The following is a 15,528-nucleotide window of genomic DNA, read 5'->3' on the forward strand; positions in this document are numbered from 1 at the left end:
CTAATCTCAGTGCTCTGTAGAAGCTTTCGATAGGCCAAATTTCGTCGCACTTTCCCAAAGGTAAATAGTTATTTTAGACACATGGGGAATATGGGGATACCTGGAGACCCCACCCGTGATGTTACGTCACAAAAAAATATTCGCTCATATTTATATTTTCGTTATTTTCTATATAATTATCAATAATATAATTATCATCGTTAAAAATGAGTCGTTTACATCAAGTACACATTATATTACAAATTCTAAAGTACTATAGTGGTAGTGAAAAATAAAATATGGTTTCGCAAGCTAATATTATTATGGAAGATGTATGTGACATATATAACCAGAATAATATACGTAGTGACCATGTTTTTGTGTTTGAAAATTATTCTTTATTTCAAGAGGAAACACTAAGAAACAGTTTTTACGAAAACAGCATGTTCAATTAGAGTAAATCTGCTCATTCATCTCACATTCGATAAGATCAAAGACGAGATTGGTTTCCTGGAATAGTCCTGCAATGCTGCTGCAGTAAGAAATGAGGCTGCAGGTAAAACTTAGGACCTATATTTAGCCAAAGGATGGTGTGTTATCCTACTTTTCCAAAGACATAAGCGATATTATCTGCAAATTATACATAGAACAGTTTTTGTGTAGTGCAAATGGAGCTGGTTATAATGTTCGAATAATCAAGGGAAGATACTATATTTGTCAGATCCAATGTTCAAAAATTAATGTTATTTGTCGAACCTTGCAAAAATAAAACAATTTCCAAACCTCATTCAATGGCAATTACTTACAGCTTACCATGTCAACCGATAGAATAACATAGAACCTCACTGTGGTATAGCAATATAGCACACGTGTTGTTTTTCTTCTTTTTATTATTATTATTATTTATTTTTGCACAAAGTCTACTGGTTTGGTTCCTATTACATTAGAAAATAATAATAATTTAGTCGAATGTTGGCTTTTTTGTTCAATTTAGTTAATTGTACGTAGGTATATAAAATACTCCAACAAACGAGATATTATTTTGTAAAACGTCCGCTACCATCGAAAAACTAACTTTGTAATAAATAATTACCACATTATACAAATAATAAAACATCCCTTAATGTATCCTACATTTGTATTTCGATAATTTTCAAAACATATTGGAAATAGATACAAAACACTCATGGGGTAGTTCTGGACCCCACGCGTGACGTTACGTTATTGGAAATTGCACGTGTACTTAAGGGTTAATAACAACAGTGTTATAGGCTGCTGTGTTTTTATTTAAGGGTGTTGTAAGGATATACATACGTACCAACTAACCTAGACGAGATATTCTAAAATACTCATCAATAATAGCAACGCGTAAGTATTGCAACATTGAGTAGAACTCGTATTCTTAGTCAACATATTATTTGCCGTTTAGGATTATTTGCAGATATCAATGGAGGTAATGGTTATTTGCTCTAATATATATAGGTTTGTTGATAGCAGACTACGGTCCCTACCTAGATATTTTCCATATCATAGAAAAACTAAGGGTTTTCAAATAGACTATAAAGGTGCCTTTCCACCAGACACGTGCCACGTAGGTAAGCTATGGATGTGTGTCAAATCCACCAATAGAATTATTTGTTTTTTTTAAAGAAATTTCATTGAATGAAAATATTTTTTTTTTTTTTTTTTTATAATATAAGAGTAGCAGACGAGCATGCAGTCCACCTGATGGTAAGTGGCTACTGCCGCCCATGGACATCTGTAATCAAACCCAGATAGGATTAGATATTCCTACCTGAGGTCGGCCACAGATGCGCCGCTACCCCTGAGGACTAAGCTGGAACGCCTCGGAAAAGTCTGTCTCCCTTACCACACCCTTCAAACCGGAACACAGCAGCGTTTAACACTGCTGTTATTAGGTAGAAAAAGGTGTGGCGGTGGTGCCGCCGGAGTCGAACCACAAAGGGTTCTACCACCTTCAAATCTATTGTTGGATTTGACACACACAGGTACATAACTTACTCTTAGCTAACTCGCACATCTCAGACGGAGAGGTACCCTAACGAAGCAGCACATTCCTAAAACATTAACACCAATGTAGAAATATTCTGCTTGCTTATAAGTATATACTTGATGAATGTTATGACACGATAAATATAATTATGGCTCAAAGAAACAGTTTAAGAGAACGGAAAGGTTCGCGAGATTATAGACAACTGGTAGTGTTTTGTGAGCATTTTCGTAATTTATACCGATTCTTATATAATCCAATTGGTCTACCATAAAGGTGAACTTGTTTATAAACGTAAATATATATAAAATAAATGTATATAAGACAAGAATAAGTAATTAAAAGTAAACAGAGCGATACCTACGTAATGCCCTTGATACGTCAACTTTTGTTTTGCCAATTTTAATCCGGACAGGTATAACATATTGCATGAAATGAAGTGTAGGTAATATCAGAATATCAGTTGTAATGTCATGCTGCATAATTACCGCCCCCGACTCTACTTCCCTATTAATGTACCTACCTACTTCGTTTTAATAAGGAGATTATGCAGTAATTTATTTTTTAAAATATAGATAGTGGTATGGGTGCTAATGGCATGATTGGATCGCTTAATCTAAATACATATAACTCAAAGGTGACTGACTGACATAGTGATCTATCAACGCACAGCCCAAACCACTGGACGGATGGGGCTGAAATTTGGCATGCACGTAGATGTTATGACGTAGGCATCCGCTAAGAAAGGATTTTGATCAATTCTACCCCCCCAAGAGGATAAAATAGGGGATGAAAATATTACTTCGTAACGCGAGCGAAGCCGCGGGAAAAAGCTCGTATCAAATAAATTAAAAAAATATATAATTGAAGGAAACTCTACTACTATATAAAATATAATTTATTACGTCACTACATTAAATATAACTACTGTTTCGTATTGAAATACTACATTACCAGGTCTTATTCATTCGTTTTTTAAACCACCAGTTTAACAAGGTACCTCAGTCATTTAGGTTTTTTATAATATAGGAGTAACAGACGAGCTTGCAGTTTACCTGATGGTAAGTGGTTACTGCCGTCAGGGGATATTTAAAATCAAGCCCACATAACATTAGATCCTACCTGGCTACGGTTTTCGTCGATGAGATGCGTCGCTACCTTTAAGGATTAAGTTGAAACGCCTCAGATAAGTTGTTTTCCTTACCTCACCCTTCAATAGAAATTAAAAATACTTCTACTATTAAACGTGGAACTCACCATATACGGTATCTCACCTATGGGAAAACTACACGATGCTTATACACAGATCAGCGGAGATTTGGGTTAGACAGTGACGTAGTTAAAAGGTGGCAAGGCTGGTAAAATGTCAGGCCCACGACCTTAGGGGCGATGTTCCGAACCATGATAAGAACTTTGTCATGTACCTAATGTCAATTTAAGAATTTATACAAACATTTAATAAAAATGGCTTTTTAACGTTAAATTTCTTTTCTGTATTTATAACATAGAAGAAGCAAACGAGAATGTAGTCCACCTGATGGTAAGTGATAATTCCAGAGACACTGGAAGTTACACCAGATATAATAAGATTCCTACCTGAAGATTTTTTTTGTGAATAGGCACGCGTTTGCCGCAATGTTAGATGCTACCCCTGAGGACTAAGCCCGTCGGTTGGTTTGCGTCGTTTAAGTTTGTCTTCTTAACTCATGTAGGTACATATACCATAGATTAGTAAAGATACTTCGCCGCCTTGAAATTGAATGAAGCCACAAATGGCTTATTATCGTAAGTTCTTTTTTTGAATTCTTGACAAATAAAAACATTTTTAGAGGCAATTTACGTATAAATAACTAATACTGCGTAATTTACATGAATTTACATAATAAATAAATAATTATTTCAAATATTTTAGGTATATTTTAGCACGGAGACGTGGCAAAACTTTTTTACGCAACTATTTCAATTCTCAAAACTGGGTACATTTTCTAGTTAGGAATGAGTAATCTTTACTAATTTATGACATATACTTAAAATTATCCTTTCTGTCCCATATTTACTCATTGGTAAATATTTAATCTGCGATCGACTTTATTAGTAGATAAACATAAATAGTACAATTGATGAGGTAAAAATATACTGTAAGTGTATTTTTGATTTCTTTATAGGTGGTGACTACGCAAATTTAACCCTATGAAGTTGTTACAAGGCCATATTTTAGCGCCCTATATGAAAAATGTTTACAGATCCCGCCGTAAGTAGACATATATTTTTTAAGTAGCTAACCAACATTGTATTTATTCTTATCCTAATTCACCTATTTACAAGCTTTTTACAAGGTTTTATTATAATATTAAAGAAGCAAACAAAATTATATAAAAAGTCAACCGACATCAACAACCATCTATCAAATGTAAGAACGAATTTACTTTAAAATGTGTAGGGCGGTGGTAGGTATCACGGCGAATAGTGTCTCTACCACCTTTCATTCATCAGAATCTCGGAATGAGAAGGATTAGGCCATAGTCCATCGCGCTGGCCAAGTGCGTATTGGTAGACTTCACATACCTTTGACATTTTTCTTTTTTATAAATCGCTCAGGTATACAGGTTTTCTCACGATGTTTTCCTTCACCGTTTAGCAAGTGATAATTAATTTCTAACTAATTAATTAATTTAATTAGTGGTAATTAATACGCACATAACTTTGAAAAATCAGAGGTGCGTGCCTGGGAATTGAACCTTGGACCCCTCGATCGAGAGGCCGAGTTTCTTAGCCACTAGGATATCACCTTTCATGTATATGTAACCAACTCCAAATAATCCTAGAATCGATTATAGGTGCGTTACAGTCCCTGTTGAGTAAATTGGAACGCCTCAGGATAATACATCATGAGACATCTAATGTAGAGATAGTAGCCTTACCATACTTTGAATAAGAACTTTTATTATTGTTATAAGAAAAATAGCTGTGCCGGTGGCGCTAAAATGTTAGTTACTCCATCTCTCAAATATTAACATTTCGAAGAGCCTGACATTTCTAACACTGATTTCAATTCTTACTCATTCATATCAAGTGCGCCGTCTGTGTTTCCTCTGAAGTGCGGAACGATGTTGTAACTAGGTTACTAGCGGTCCCCCAATATATAAGGAATGACCGTGTTCAGTTGCTTAACTAGACAAATAAGTTTTAATATACGTGTGCGACTTGAACGTTTTATGACTACTAACTTATAACATAACAGTAATTGTAACACTAAATAAAATTACGAACCAAAGTACTTACTTATTTATCTCTACCAAACGCTTTTTAAAATGATGAAACGTTATTTTATCTTCATAAGTCTTTCACAATCTTTTTTGTTCTATAGAGACGGAGGTAATTTAAATATAGGGACCTATTCTGAAAGCTTAGATAGACAATACAGCTAATTTGCACATATGACAGTCAAGATTAATTACATCTATCAACAAGGAAACGTTATTGATATAACAAAAGTGTCTATAGTATTCATTTTGTAAGGTTAAACTACTTGCATGATTGAATCGCTTGTTTGACTAAAATAGACACTGGTACCACCTACCTACGTATGTACTACTCTTGACATTATTCTTCTTTTGGCGATTTAGGAGATTGGAGATAGGTACTGATCAGACTTTATTGTAAGCAAGTAACGGAAGTTCCACGTCATGAACACATGATAAAGTTTGCTTATCTGTTCATACATTGCTAAGTAAATTCCATATTTTTTAAATTCTAATCTTCAATGACTTCAATTTGATACAAATTATGCTGATATACCCATATACAATATAGAGATCCATAAAACATACATTTGTACACGTTAAAACATATTTTACTATTGTTTTGTAAATTGAATACACGTCAACGTTTATCCTCAAATAATTTAATAACATAATTAAACCTCAAATAGATATGTGTTGGTTGTAGTAGTTTCGAAATTTAGTGACAACACTATGATTCAGTGGAAACCCTGAACCAAAAAGAGAAAGTAACACAATGGCATACAGGAGTCAAAGATAATAACGGTTTTCCGTCCCACGAACCTCTGTTTAAAACAACATTGACGACTCGTTTGGTATCTTTTTTATTTTTCTTACAATCATGTTTGAATAATTTTGGTCCTGATACATAGCTACTGATACACGATACATATTAACCAACATTGTAAAAGTTATGTTTCCATTATAGTCATTAATACCATTTGTTGAGACGAGATTACCTATTTTTATAATTGTATAATATTAATAGTTTATTAGATAAGCGGTGGATACGATTTTATGTATATTGCAGTTCCTGTGTTACTCATTTCCTTTCTGAAATGACTTGCCTTCCTTGACGTAAATAACGCACCTACGACTAAAAGCGTAGATCAATGAGAGAATCTTTTAGCCACATGTTGGCTAATAACTTTGAAAAATACGTCTATTTCATGTCTATTCTCAAGGCTTCCGCGCTTTGTACACCATCAACGTAATTTCAAAACGGAACAACGAAATCGAAAGGCTATCACTGAGTCACAGGCGGTACAGGCACTCCGGCAGCTCATGTTACGTACTCGTAAGCTCGCTTACCTTGACAATGAAAGTGAATTGAATAGTCTGCACTGGTATCTTTAGTATAAAAACCAAAGCACTCCCTACCGAAATTATTCAGTTGCCAACATTAACAGAATAAACATGTACGCCAAGGTGTGTACTAGGAAATGAATTTTGCATTAATTTTCTATCGACTCTTAAGCCATCAAATTAATTTATCTGTTTATTTTTCAGTTGACCGTTGTACTGTGCGCTTTGGGCATGGCCCACGCTAGCGGCCTGTTGGCGGCTGCTCCTGTTGCGTACAGCAGCCACGCCGTCGCCGCTCCCGCCGTGGCCGTCACTAGGACCATCACCCCGGCCGTGTCCTCCTACTCTTCCTACTCGACCCAGACTGCCCACGGTTCCCCCGTCGCAACCTACGCCGCCGCTCCCGCCTACGCCAGGACCTACGCTGCTCCTGCCATCGCCACCACTTACTCCGCTCCCGCGTACGCCACCAGCTACGCCGCCGCTGCTCCCGTGATCTCCAGGACCATTGCCCCCGCCTCGACCTCTTACTCTTCCTACTCCACCCAGACCGCCCACGGTTCCCCCGTCGCGACCTACGCTGCCGCTCCTGCCGTATCCGTCCACGCTGCTCCCGCTGTGTCCGTACACGCCGCTCCCGCTGTAGCCGTACACGCCGCTCCCGCCGTGGCCGTATCTAGGACCATTACCCCTGCCGTGTCCTCTTACTCTTCCTACTCGACCCAGACCGCGCACGGTGCTAGGGCTTACGCCGCCCCCGCCGTTGCCGCGTACGCTGCTCCCGCAGTAGCCTCCTACTCGACCTACGGCGCTCCCGCTGTCGCCTCCTACTCGACCTACGGCGCTCCCGCTGTCGCCTCCTACTCGAGCTACGCCGCTCCCGCTGTCGCCTCTTACTCGACCTACGCGGCTCCCGCCATCTCCACCTACGCGGCGCACGCGCCCGTCCTTCGGTCATCTGTGGCGTACTCCGCTGCCCCCGCTGTCTCCCACATCTCGTACAGCGGACATGGTGCTAACTACGGTTGGTAAACGGAATCCCCAATAAAAATACTTGTAAATAGATGAATATAAAATAAATCGACTTGCCATAAAGTATAATCGAAATTTTATTTGTTTCATTCAATCCTGTCATTCAATTTTGATTGTTATTATATTTGTTAAGATTCTTATGTCATAACATAAATATCACAACAGTAAAAACTTCAATGTTCAATTATTAAATAAGGAGTATATTAAAAACATTAGGTAGGTACTCACGACAAAATAAGTTGCATAATTATCTACACATTGTCGTATTCATGCCAACTTTTATGAGGAATTCATTAGGATGTTGATCCTTTGCTGAAAGTAAGAGTTGAAATCCTTGAAATGTTGCTGAGTTTATATATCTACAAAGAGCAAAATGCTAGGAGCTTTGGGTTAATAATAGCAAAGCAATACCGGAACGCAATATGTGAAGGAACCTTCCATCAAACAAATAAAAATTTCATTAGAACAACATCGGAACAAAAACAAATATTTGTCTTTCGTATAAGTACATTCATTAACAGGGCATTTTCCTTAATACGTTTATGTAGCCGTAACAATAACGTAAAACTGGTTAAACTTTTTGTAATTCGATACGTACCAGTACCCTTACCATGAGTTTTTACGTTTTGACAAATATGACTGTCTTGGTATTTGTTTACGTATTGGCCCATACAATTTCCAATCACGCCCCTAGCGGATTGTATCAGAACTATAGTGTCAGTAAAGTAACATCAAATGTCTAATTTGACAAAATCGCGCTTTATGTTTTGTCTCTGTTTTTTGCGAATATGTGAGGCATAAAAAAAGACTTGATCACTTAATTATTGTTACGTTTACTCAGTTTACTAAAGCAAACGGAACAGAATAATGGATTGAGTAAACGTAACGTAAAATTGTGGGATGTTTTGTAAACTCATGTCAAGGGTACAGTGCCACATGTATTGTGTTTTGGTTAGAAGGGTGTGGTGTAAATGTAGAGTTACTATTTCTTTTACAAGATTGAAGCAGAAATGAGCATGCAGTCCACCCGATGTTAAGCGGCCACTGCTACCCATAGACAATATATTCTCCTATCTGAAAAAAAACAATCTACTATGACCACATGTGGATTTCTCTATTAACAGACAAGACCCAAAGTTTATAAAAACTTTATAAAAAGATCCTAAAGTTATAATCGATATTTTATTTAACATTCTTTTTAATATAATAATGACATTTAACTATTTATAACTTTTTGATCGTTATTCTTGTATTGTTATTCGATATGTTTTCTTAATATGTTTTGCATGTACATAGTTTGTACCTATAACTAAGGTAACACTTACCAAGATTATTACTGTATAGCTGCCCCAAAACAATGTTATATTGTAAATTTGTTGGTACAACTAATAAATAAATAAACCTTTATTTAGTAAAAAGCAGGTCCATATTGTTTGTGAGGTAATTCTAAATAAAACACCCTTTAAGTGGCATGAATCCAACCTTCGTAGTCCCAGTCATGTAGTGTAGCGGCGGTTTGGTTACGAAATAGGTATGATCTGAACTATGTCCCTTCTTGTAACTACCGGAAACATACCTATCTTATAGAAATCCAAAACTACACATGGTCGTACATAGTTACCGTTACCTCTGAGAACTAATAGGCGCTGCTGTGTTCCGTTTTGAAGGGTGTGGTAAGGGAGACAGACTTTTCAGAGGCGTTCCAGCTTAGTTCTCAGGGGTAGCGGCGCATTTGTGGCCGACCTCAGGTAGGAATATCTAATCCTATCTGGGGTTGATTACAGATGTCCATGGGCGGCAGTAGCCATTTAACATCAGGTGGACTGCATGCTCGTCTACTTAATTATAAAAAAAATATATATTTGAAGACTTGATTAAAGAAATCAGTGTCTATGTGGTTCCGGTATCAGAATAGAACTACGGTATCTTCTGCCTGTCGTAAAAGTGACTAAAAGAGGGAATTTCGGGGTTGTGGTGGACTGGAGTGGGAGCTCCAATCGCCCAGCTAGCGACCCCGGGAAGAGCGATGGTATGTGTGGCCGCATACCGTCGTACACTTCACATGGAGTGGCGAGCTTTATGATCACTTGTGCAGAGCCCGACGGGGTAACGTCCTTAGCGGAATCCGGTTGCGTTTTTTTGGAGGTCCCGAAGATCTTTTGAAAGTTTCTCCATCGTCATAAAAATATATGCCTACTAATAGGAATTAGGTAGTTTGACTTCCTTAGGGAAAGTTTTCAAAGATTCTTCTTTTTTGTTATTTATATTAGGTCCCTATAATAAACGGACTTGTGCATTCATTTGTATTTATTAGTGATAAAAAAGTTTACATCAACACTCGATGTTTAGTGGTGTAGTTAAAGTAAGCAAAAAGTCAGTCTTTAAAATTTTGCAGCCGCGGTGCAAAGATACTTATGTTTAACGCACGTATATCCATAGATACTAATGTATGCCGTAGATATATAAACCGTTTGTTTTTGTTGAGGCCATTCCTAATAAAACTCGCTTAATAAGGGATTTCAATCTTCCCTTTGTAAGCTCATATCGCGTAATTGGGCGGTTTGTTATGGAAACAGATATGATTACTTTCGAATGCTGTCCCTTATTGACAATATTATTCACTGCTGTGTACGCAAGTGTAGGCGCGTAGAATAATTGTACCTTTACTTCGGTTGCTTTAATATTTTTGTTTTTTTTTTTTTAATATCGGAATAGCAGACGAGTATGCATCTAGTTGTACGTAGATATTGCCGTTCATGGACATCTGTAATCAACCCCAGATAAGATTTGATTCGTACCTGAGCTCGATCATTGCGCCGTAACCCCTGAGGACTAAGCTGGAATGCCTCTAAAAAGTACATACTCGTATGTATCCCGTACACTATTCAAACTACAACATAGCAGAGTTTAACACTGTTGTTATTAGGAAAATAGGTGTGGCGATGGTGCAGGCGGAGTCGAACTACTGAGAGTTCTACCACCTTTAAAAATGTTTGTTTTTACGTACCACGATAATAATTAGATTATATAGATGGCTATAGGTGCAGCCAAGTGCTGGTATGAAGAATGTGGTAAGGCAGACACATTTAAGACAGTGCGTTCTAACTTGTTCAGAGGTCGGAGATAACCTATATAAATATAAGATTTCGACATAAAGTTCTTAAAAGCCTGAAGTATACCAATACACCTTAAATAGCATAATAGATACTAGAATAAAGGATAACCATCCTTTAAATAATTCCGTGCTAAATAATGGGACTGTAATATTGATGATTGTATTACAATTTCTGTCAGTACTCGTTATGTATGCTCTCGATTCCGATCAAATGGCACATTCTGATGAAGGTAGGACATACAATAATTCAAGTTTATTATCGATTAAGTCCGAGTTTCACCCTGACATTGTTACAATTGGGCAGAGAGTTCAAATAAAGATCAATATTTGAACCTTTTGAAAATAACACTTACTGCGTAGCATTGAAGGTTATATTTACAGCAATGCAAATTCGCAGTGAGTGTTGCTCAAAGTTTCTTCGATGATTCGATACCAGTTTGTGCCAGCTTGTATAAAAGCAACTGTAAGTGCTCTTGAAATTATTCTTTCGTCATAATCCAAGAACCAAACATGTACTCTAAGGTAGGTACAAAACGTTATGGGAATTGTGGTTTAGGTACATAATATAAGTAAAAAGTTCACTTGCAATTTTTTTATTTATCTAAACAGCACTTGATTGGAGATTTTCTTTATCATTGAAATTACGAACTAAAATTAAAATGGCGAAATTAATAATCGTTTGATAGAACATTTATGTCGTATATTTATGTCATGTAATAATATTTTACGTACATGCTTTTCGAGACACTGATAAGGTACGTGACCTTATCAGTCTCTCGAAAAGTCTTAATATGTCCATTGCTTCTGATGCTCGCTTAATCGGTTAGAAATTTGGCAAATGCTCAATTTCGAACAGGCTTTTTTACCCTTTTAAAACGAAGATCTGATATAATAAACCTTAGGTTGAAAATAGATACACACATACACATATACTTACTTGTACGAAACAAGTTGTTGTAGATCGATAAACGGCCCATAACAATTGGCCTAAATCTTTAACATACGTTAATTGCAACTGTGGCAGCCTTACCTTACGTCTACGCCCTTGACTTTTTAACGGCAAGCCGCATGTGCGAATGTGTTCTTTGAAATACTGAATAAGCTGCCCATGTAAGTACACAGGATGAGGAAAAATCCTTGAAAGAAATCACTTATCAGAGAACATAAAAAAGACGTAAGACATGCTGTTTAGTAGTATTTGTATAAATGAATATCTATTGAGTATTTGAGGGGTCGTGGATTTCAATCATTGATGCATACATCAATTCCATCTCACATAGTATGAACCATTGTTTTTAACATATCGTGTTTTTTTTCTATTTCAGGTTGTAATCTTCTTGTGCGCGGCTGGCATCGCCTCCGCCGGTAACCTTTTGGCTGCCGCGCCCGTCACCACCTACGCTGCCGCGCCCGTCCTGGCCAAGGCCATCTCCCCGGCCGTCTCCTACCAGAGCATCTCCACCCACTCCGCTCCCGCCGTCGCCACATACGCCGCTGCGCCCGCCTTCTCCGCGTACCACGCCGCTCCTGTCGCCACTTACACCAAGACCATCGCCGCGCCCGCTGTGACAACGTACGCCGCTGCGCCCGCCTACTCTACCTACCACGCCGCTCCTGTCGCCACTTATGCCAAGACCATCGCCGCACCTGCTATTACTACGTATGCCGCCGCGCCCGCCTACTCTACCTACCACGCTGCGCCCATCACTACATACGCTAAGGCCTTCTCTCCCGCCGTGTCTTACTCATCCGTTGCTCATGCCGCCCCTCTGGCGTACGCCAGCCCCGTGGTTGCCAAGACAATCGCCGCTCCGTTGACCACATACGCCGCCGCCCCCGCGCTCTCGTACGCGTCCGCGCCTGTGCTCAAGTCCGCCATCACCTACTCTGCTGCCCCCGCCGTCTCTCACGTTTCTTACGCTGGACTCGGCGCTACCTACGGCTGGTAATCCTGGAAATTTCGAAATACTGCTTCTTATTTGTGCTGAGTAAATGACCTTATTGAATTTCACATACATATCTACTTATTAGAAACGAGTAATTCGAGTCAATATTTAATATTTATTACATTAATATTTATAGTTTCTGTGTCATTTATAATGTTAGTTCACTAGTCACAACTAAAAACGGCTGTAAAAAAAGTACGTTTAGCAAACTGGTAACTACTTGTTAATCGCTTTTAAATATTGTTGATAGTTTAATAAACTTTTTAATAACAAAGTAATAAGTTTGTTTCGATTACCTATCATTGTACCTATCATGATACTCTATCATAATTATTTTTCATAACATTTGTAAATAGCAAAAATTTAAAGAACTATTTCTTTTATTATCTATAATGCCTATGTACCTATAACTCATGCATAAAAACAATAATTATATATTTGGTATGTTTAATAAATGATAAATAACCATATGATCTGCATAGTCCGATCTTAAGAAATATCTCAGAGGCAAAAATGTAGATAGAATTTTTTGTGATTGAGAATAAATATTGTTTTATTTGGCTAAAATTGAAAAGAAAGAAAAGTCCATGTTAAATGAAAAAACTGTCTGCCACAAGTGCTATCAAGAATGAGATAATACACTTATCTAGAATAAAGTACCGCATAAAAGTTGACCATTTGAAAATTTACAACAAAAGTAGCATAAGCTAAAAAGACGCGATAGGACAACTTCTGTAAAAGTGTCTTTGTTGGCTATTGTGGCGTAACTTTTCATATAAGATAGCATTAGGTTCAGAACACATGCGAATCTTTGAAAGAATGAAGACACTCAGAGTTTCCATTATGTTAGAAATTGCTAAATGTCCAGTGAAAAATGTTCTGGATTAGAAAGTATAATGTAAACAACTTGTTTGCGTGTAAGGAATATACATATGAAATGAAATATATTTATTTTGCATAGGCCAACGGTGGCACTTACAAATTGTCAATTACAATATTTTTCTTAAACTACTACCGGATCGGAACGCGACCACATATAGGTATATTTTAGGGGTGCGCCTACGTAAGGTTGCCTTTCCACCAGACATGTACGATGTAGCGATAAGCTCAAGGATGTGTCTTGAATCCATCGGTAGGATGCTATGAAGTAATGGGATCGGAGCTACGAATTTGAGCTCAGAATCGACGATATTTGTATATGAAGAGCTAAAGATTGCAATCTGTATAGCTATGTATAGTATGAATCAAGATTATACTAGTTCTGACTAACTAGACTAGTCTAAATTTAAAGTATTAAAAAGAGTTGAAGTACGCTAAGCGTAGCTTCGTTCTCATTCACCGCTTGCTACCTCGTATGTATGGCTGTTGAAAAAGCACCCAAAATATAGGATTAATGAGGATGGAGAAATTGAAACATAATAATGTTCTATACTTACCTAGCGATACCCAGTTTAATTAGGGTATAAGAACTTATACAATTTAGTATAAATTCCCCCTTGACCTTTACCCAGGCGATACAGGCCTTTAAAATCATTCATTGAAACAGAATTCTATAATCATAAATCTTATATATAAAAATTCTCGTATCACATTGTTAGTTACCGTACTCCTCCGAAACGGGTTTACCGATTTTCACCATATGCATATTCAGTGGGTCTGAGAATCGACTATTAAGTATTTTTCATACCCGTAACTGATAAGGGTTGTTCACCCACAACATTTTTTTTATATGACAAAACAACGTTTGCCGGGTCATCTAGTACTTACCTTTATATTTGCTTGCTTATATTTGCTTAACGCACAACAGGTCAGGCTTAACATTATTATTTTCATTTTAGTTTAAATAAAAGCATCTTATTTATTTATTTTTTCATTTTTTTAGTATTTATGGAATACATAAATCATATAGATTATGTAAATATAGGAGACATGCACTGCATCAATAAATGTATTAATGCTCAATTGTTTCAAGAAACAGAGCCTACCTCTATTTTAGGAGACTTTGTATGAAGAGGCATATAAGAAGGGAGTTGTCTTGAACTTATAATATTCGATTAGTCGGCAAACTAATTCATCACACCAACAGATTGCTTGAAAACAAACTAGCCGCATTAAATTTGTCCTTGTAGTTCCGGGACCAGAATAAGACTATAATATCCCCTGCCTGTCGTAAGAGGCGACTAAAAGGGGGCTTCTGGGGTTGCGGGTGGCAAGAGTGGGAGCTCGAACCGACATAACCCCGAGTCGCTCCCGCAGCGCCGGTTACCTTTTGAAGGTTTCCCCCTCGTTATAAAAAAAGCCCCATTAAATTACTGAGTTGTTATAGTCACATTCAGCACCAACATCAGACCCTGGATGTCATCTAGGACCAAAGTCATTGTTAAAACGAAACAAACTTTGCCACCTTCAAACTCCTTGATATCAGTTCCTGGATATTATCGACATGACATGATAGCTTCAGTTCTAATTTCTGCTACTTCACAGTTAACTTGGTAGCTCTATAATTAGTTATTATACGTTGAATGTTTAAAAAATCACATAGATTTTGGGTGATTTGGATTTTGCGTATTTTGTATATTTTCACATAATTCCTCCTTCCATCTCCATCCTTATACTTCCTTATACTTGTTCACTCCATCCTTTTATACTTGTTATTATTTTTTGTTATTGTTATTTACACACAAAAGTGTTTGAAATAATTTAATGTGAATATCAATTTCTGCAGTTGCATGAATATACGAGATCATACGTTTAATGAAAGCTCTATTGTTTGCGGTCCAACATATTTAGTACCGTGAATTGCGTGCGGTTCGCTTCTATCGTTTGACACGATTATACAGCTCATAAACCTACGCCTAT

At 37.3% G+C, this 15,528-nt stretch overlaps 1 protein-coding gene across 1 annotated transcript; it reads left to right on the top strand.

Moving 5' to 3' along the window:
• Positions 1–6,543: 6,543 nt before the first annotated feature.
• On the top strand, positions 6,544–12,687 carry CPFL4 (cuticular protein CPFL family 4). The gene is made up of 4 exons (XM_073076912.1): positions 6,544–6,699; positions 6,781–7,605; positions 11,222–11,245; positions 12,049–12,687. The coding sequence occupies exons 1-4, from the start codon at positions 6,688–6,690 to the stop codon at positions 12,670–12,672; spliced, it is 1,485 nt and encodes a 494-aa protein (XP_072933013.1). The 5' UTR covers positions 6,544–6,687; the 3' UTR covers positions 12,673–12,687.
• Positions 12,688–15,528: the final 2,841 nt, after the last annotated feature.

The sequence above is a fragment of the Epargyreus clarus genome, unplaced genomic scaffold, assembly GCF_041222505.1.
Source record: "Epargyreus clarus isolate Ecla_fem2 unplaced genomic scaffold, WU_Ecla_fem_2.2 ptg000009l, whole genome shotgun sequence".
In the NCBI taxonomy this organism is placed as follows: Eukaryota; Metazoa; Arthropoda; class Insecta; order Lepidoptera; family Hesperiidae; genus Epargyreus; species Epargyreus clarus.

Coding starts and splice junctions, on each gene's coding strand:
- CPFL4 (XM_073076912.1), top strand. Junction 7,606..11,221: donor ATGGTGCTAACTACGGTTGG/TAAACGGAATCC, acceptor TTCGTCATAATC/CAAGAACCAAACATGTACTC. Junction 11,246..12,048: donor AACCAAACATGTACTCTAAG/GTAGGTACAAAA, acceptor TTTCTATTTCAG/GTTGTAATCTTCTTGTGCGC.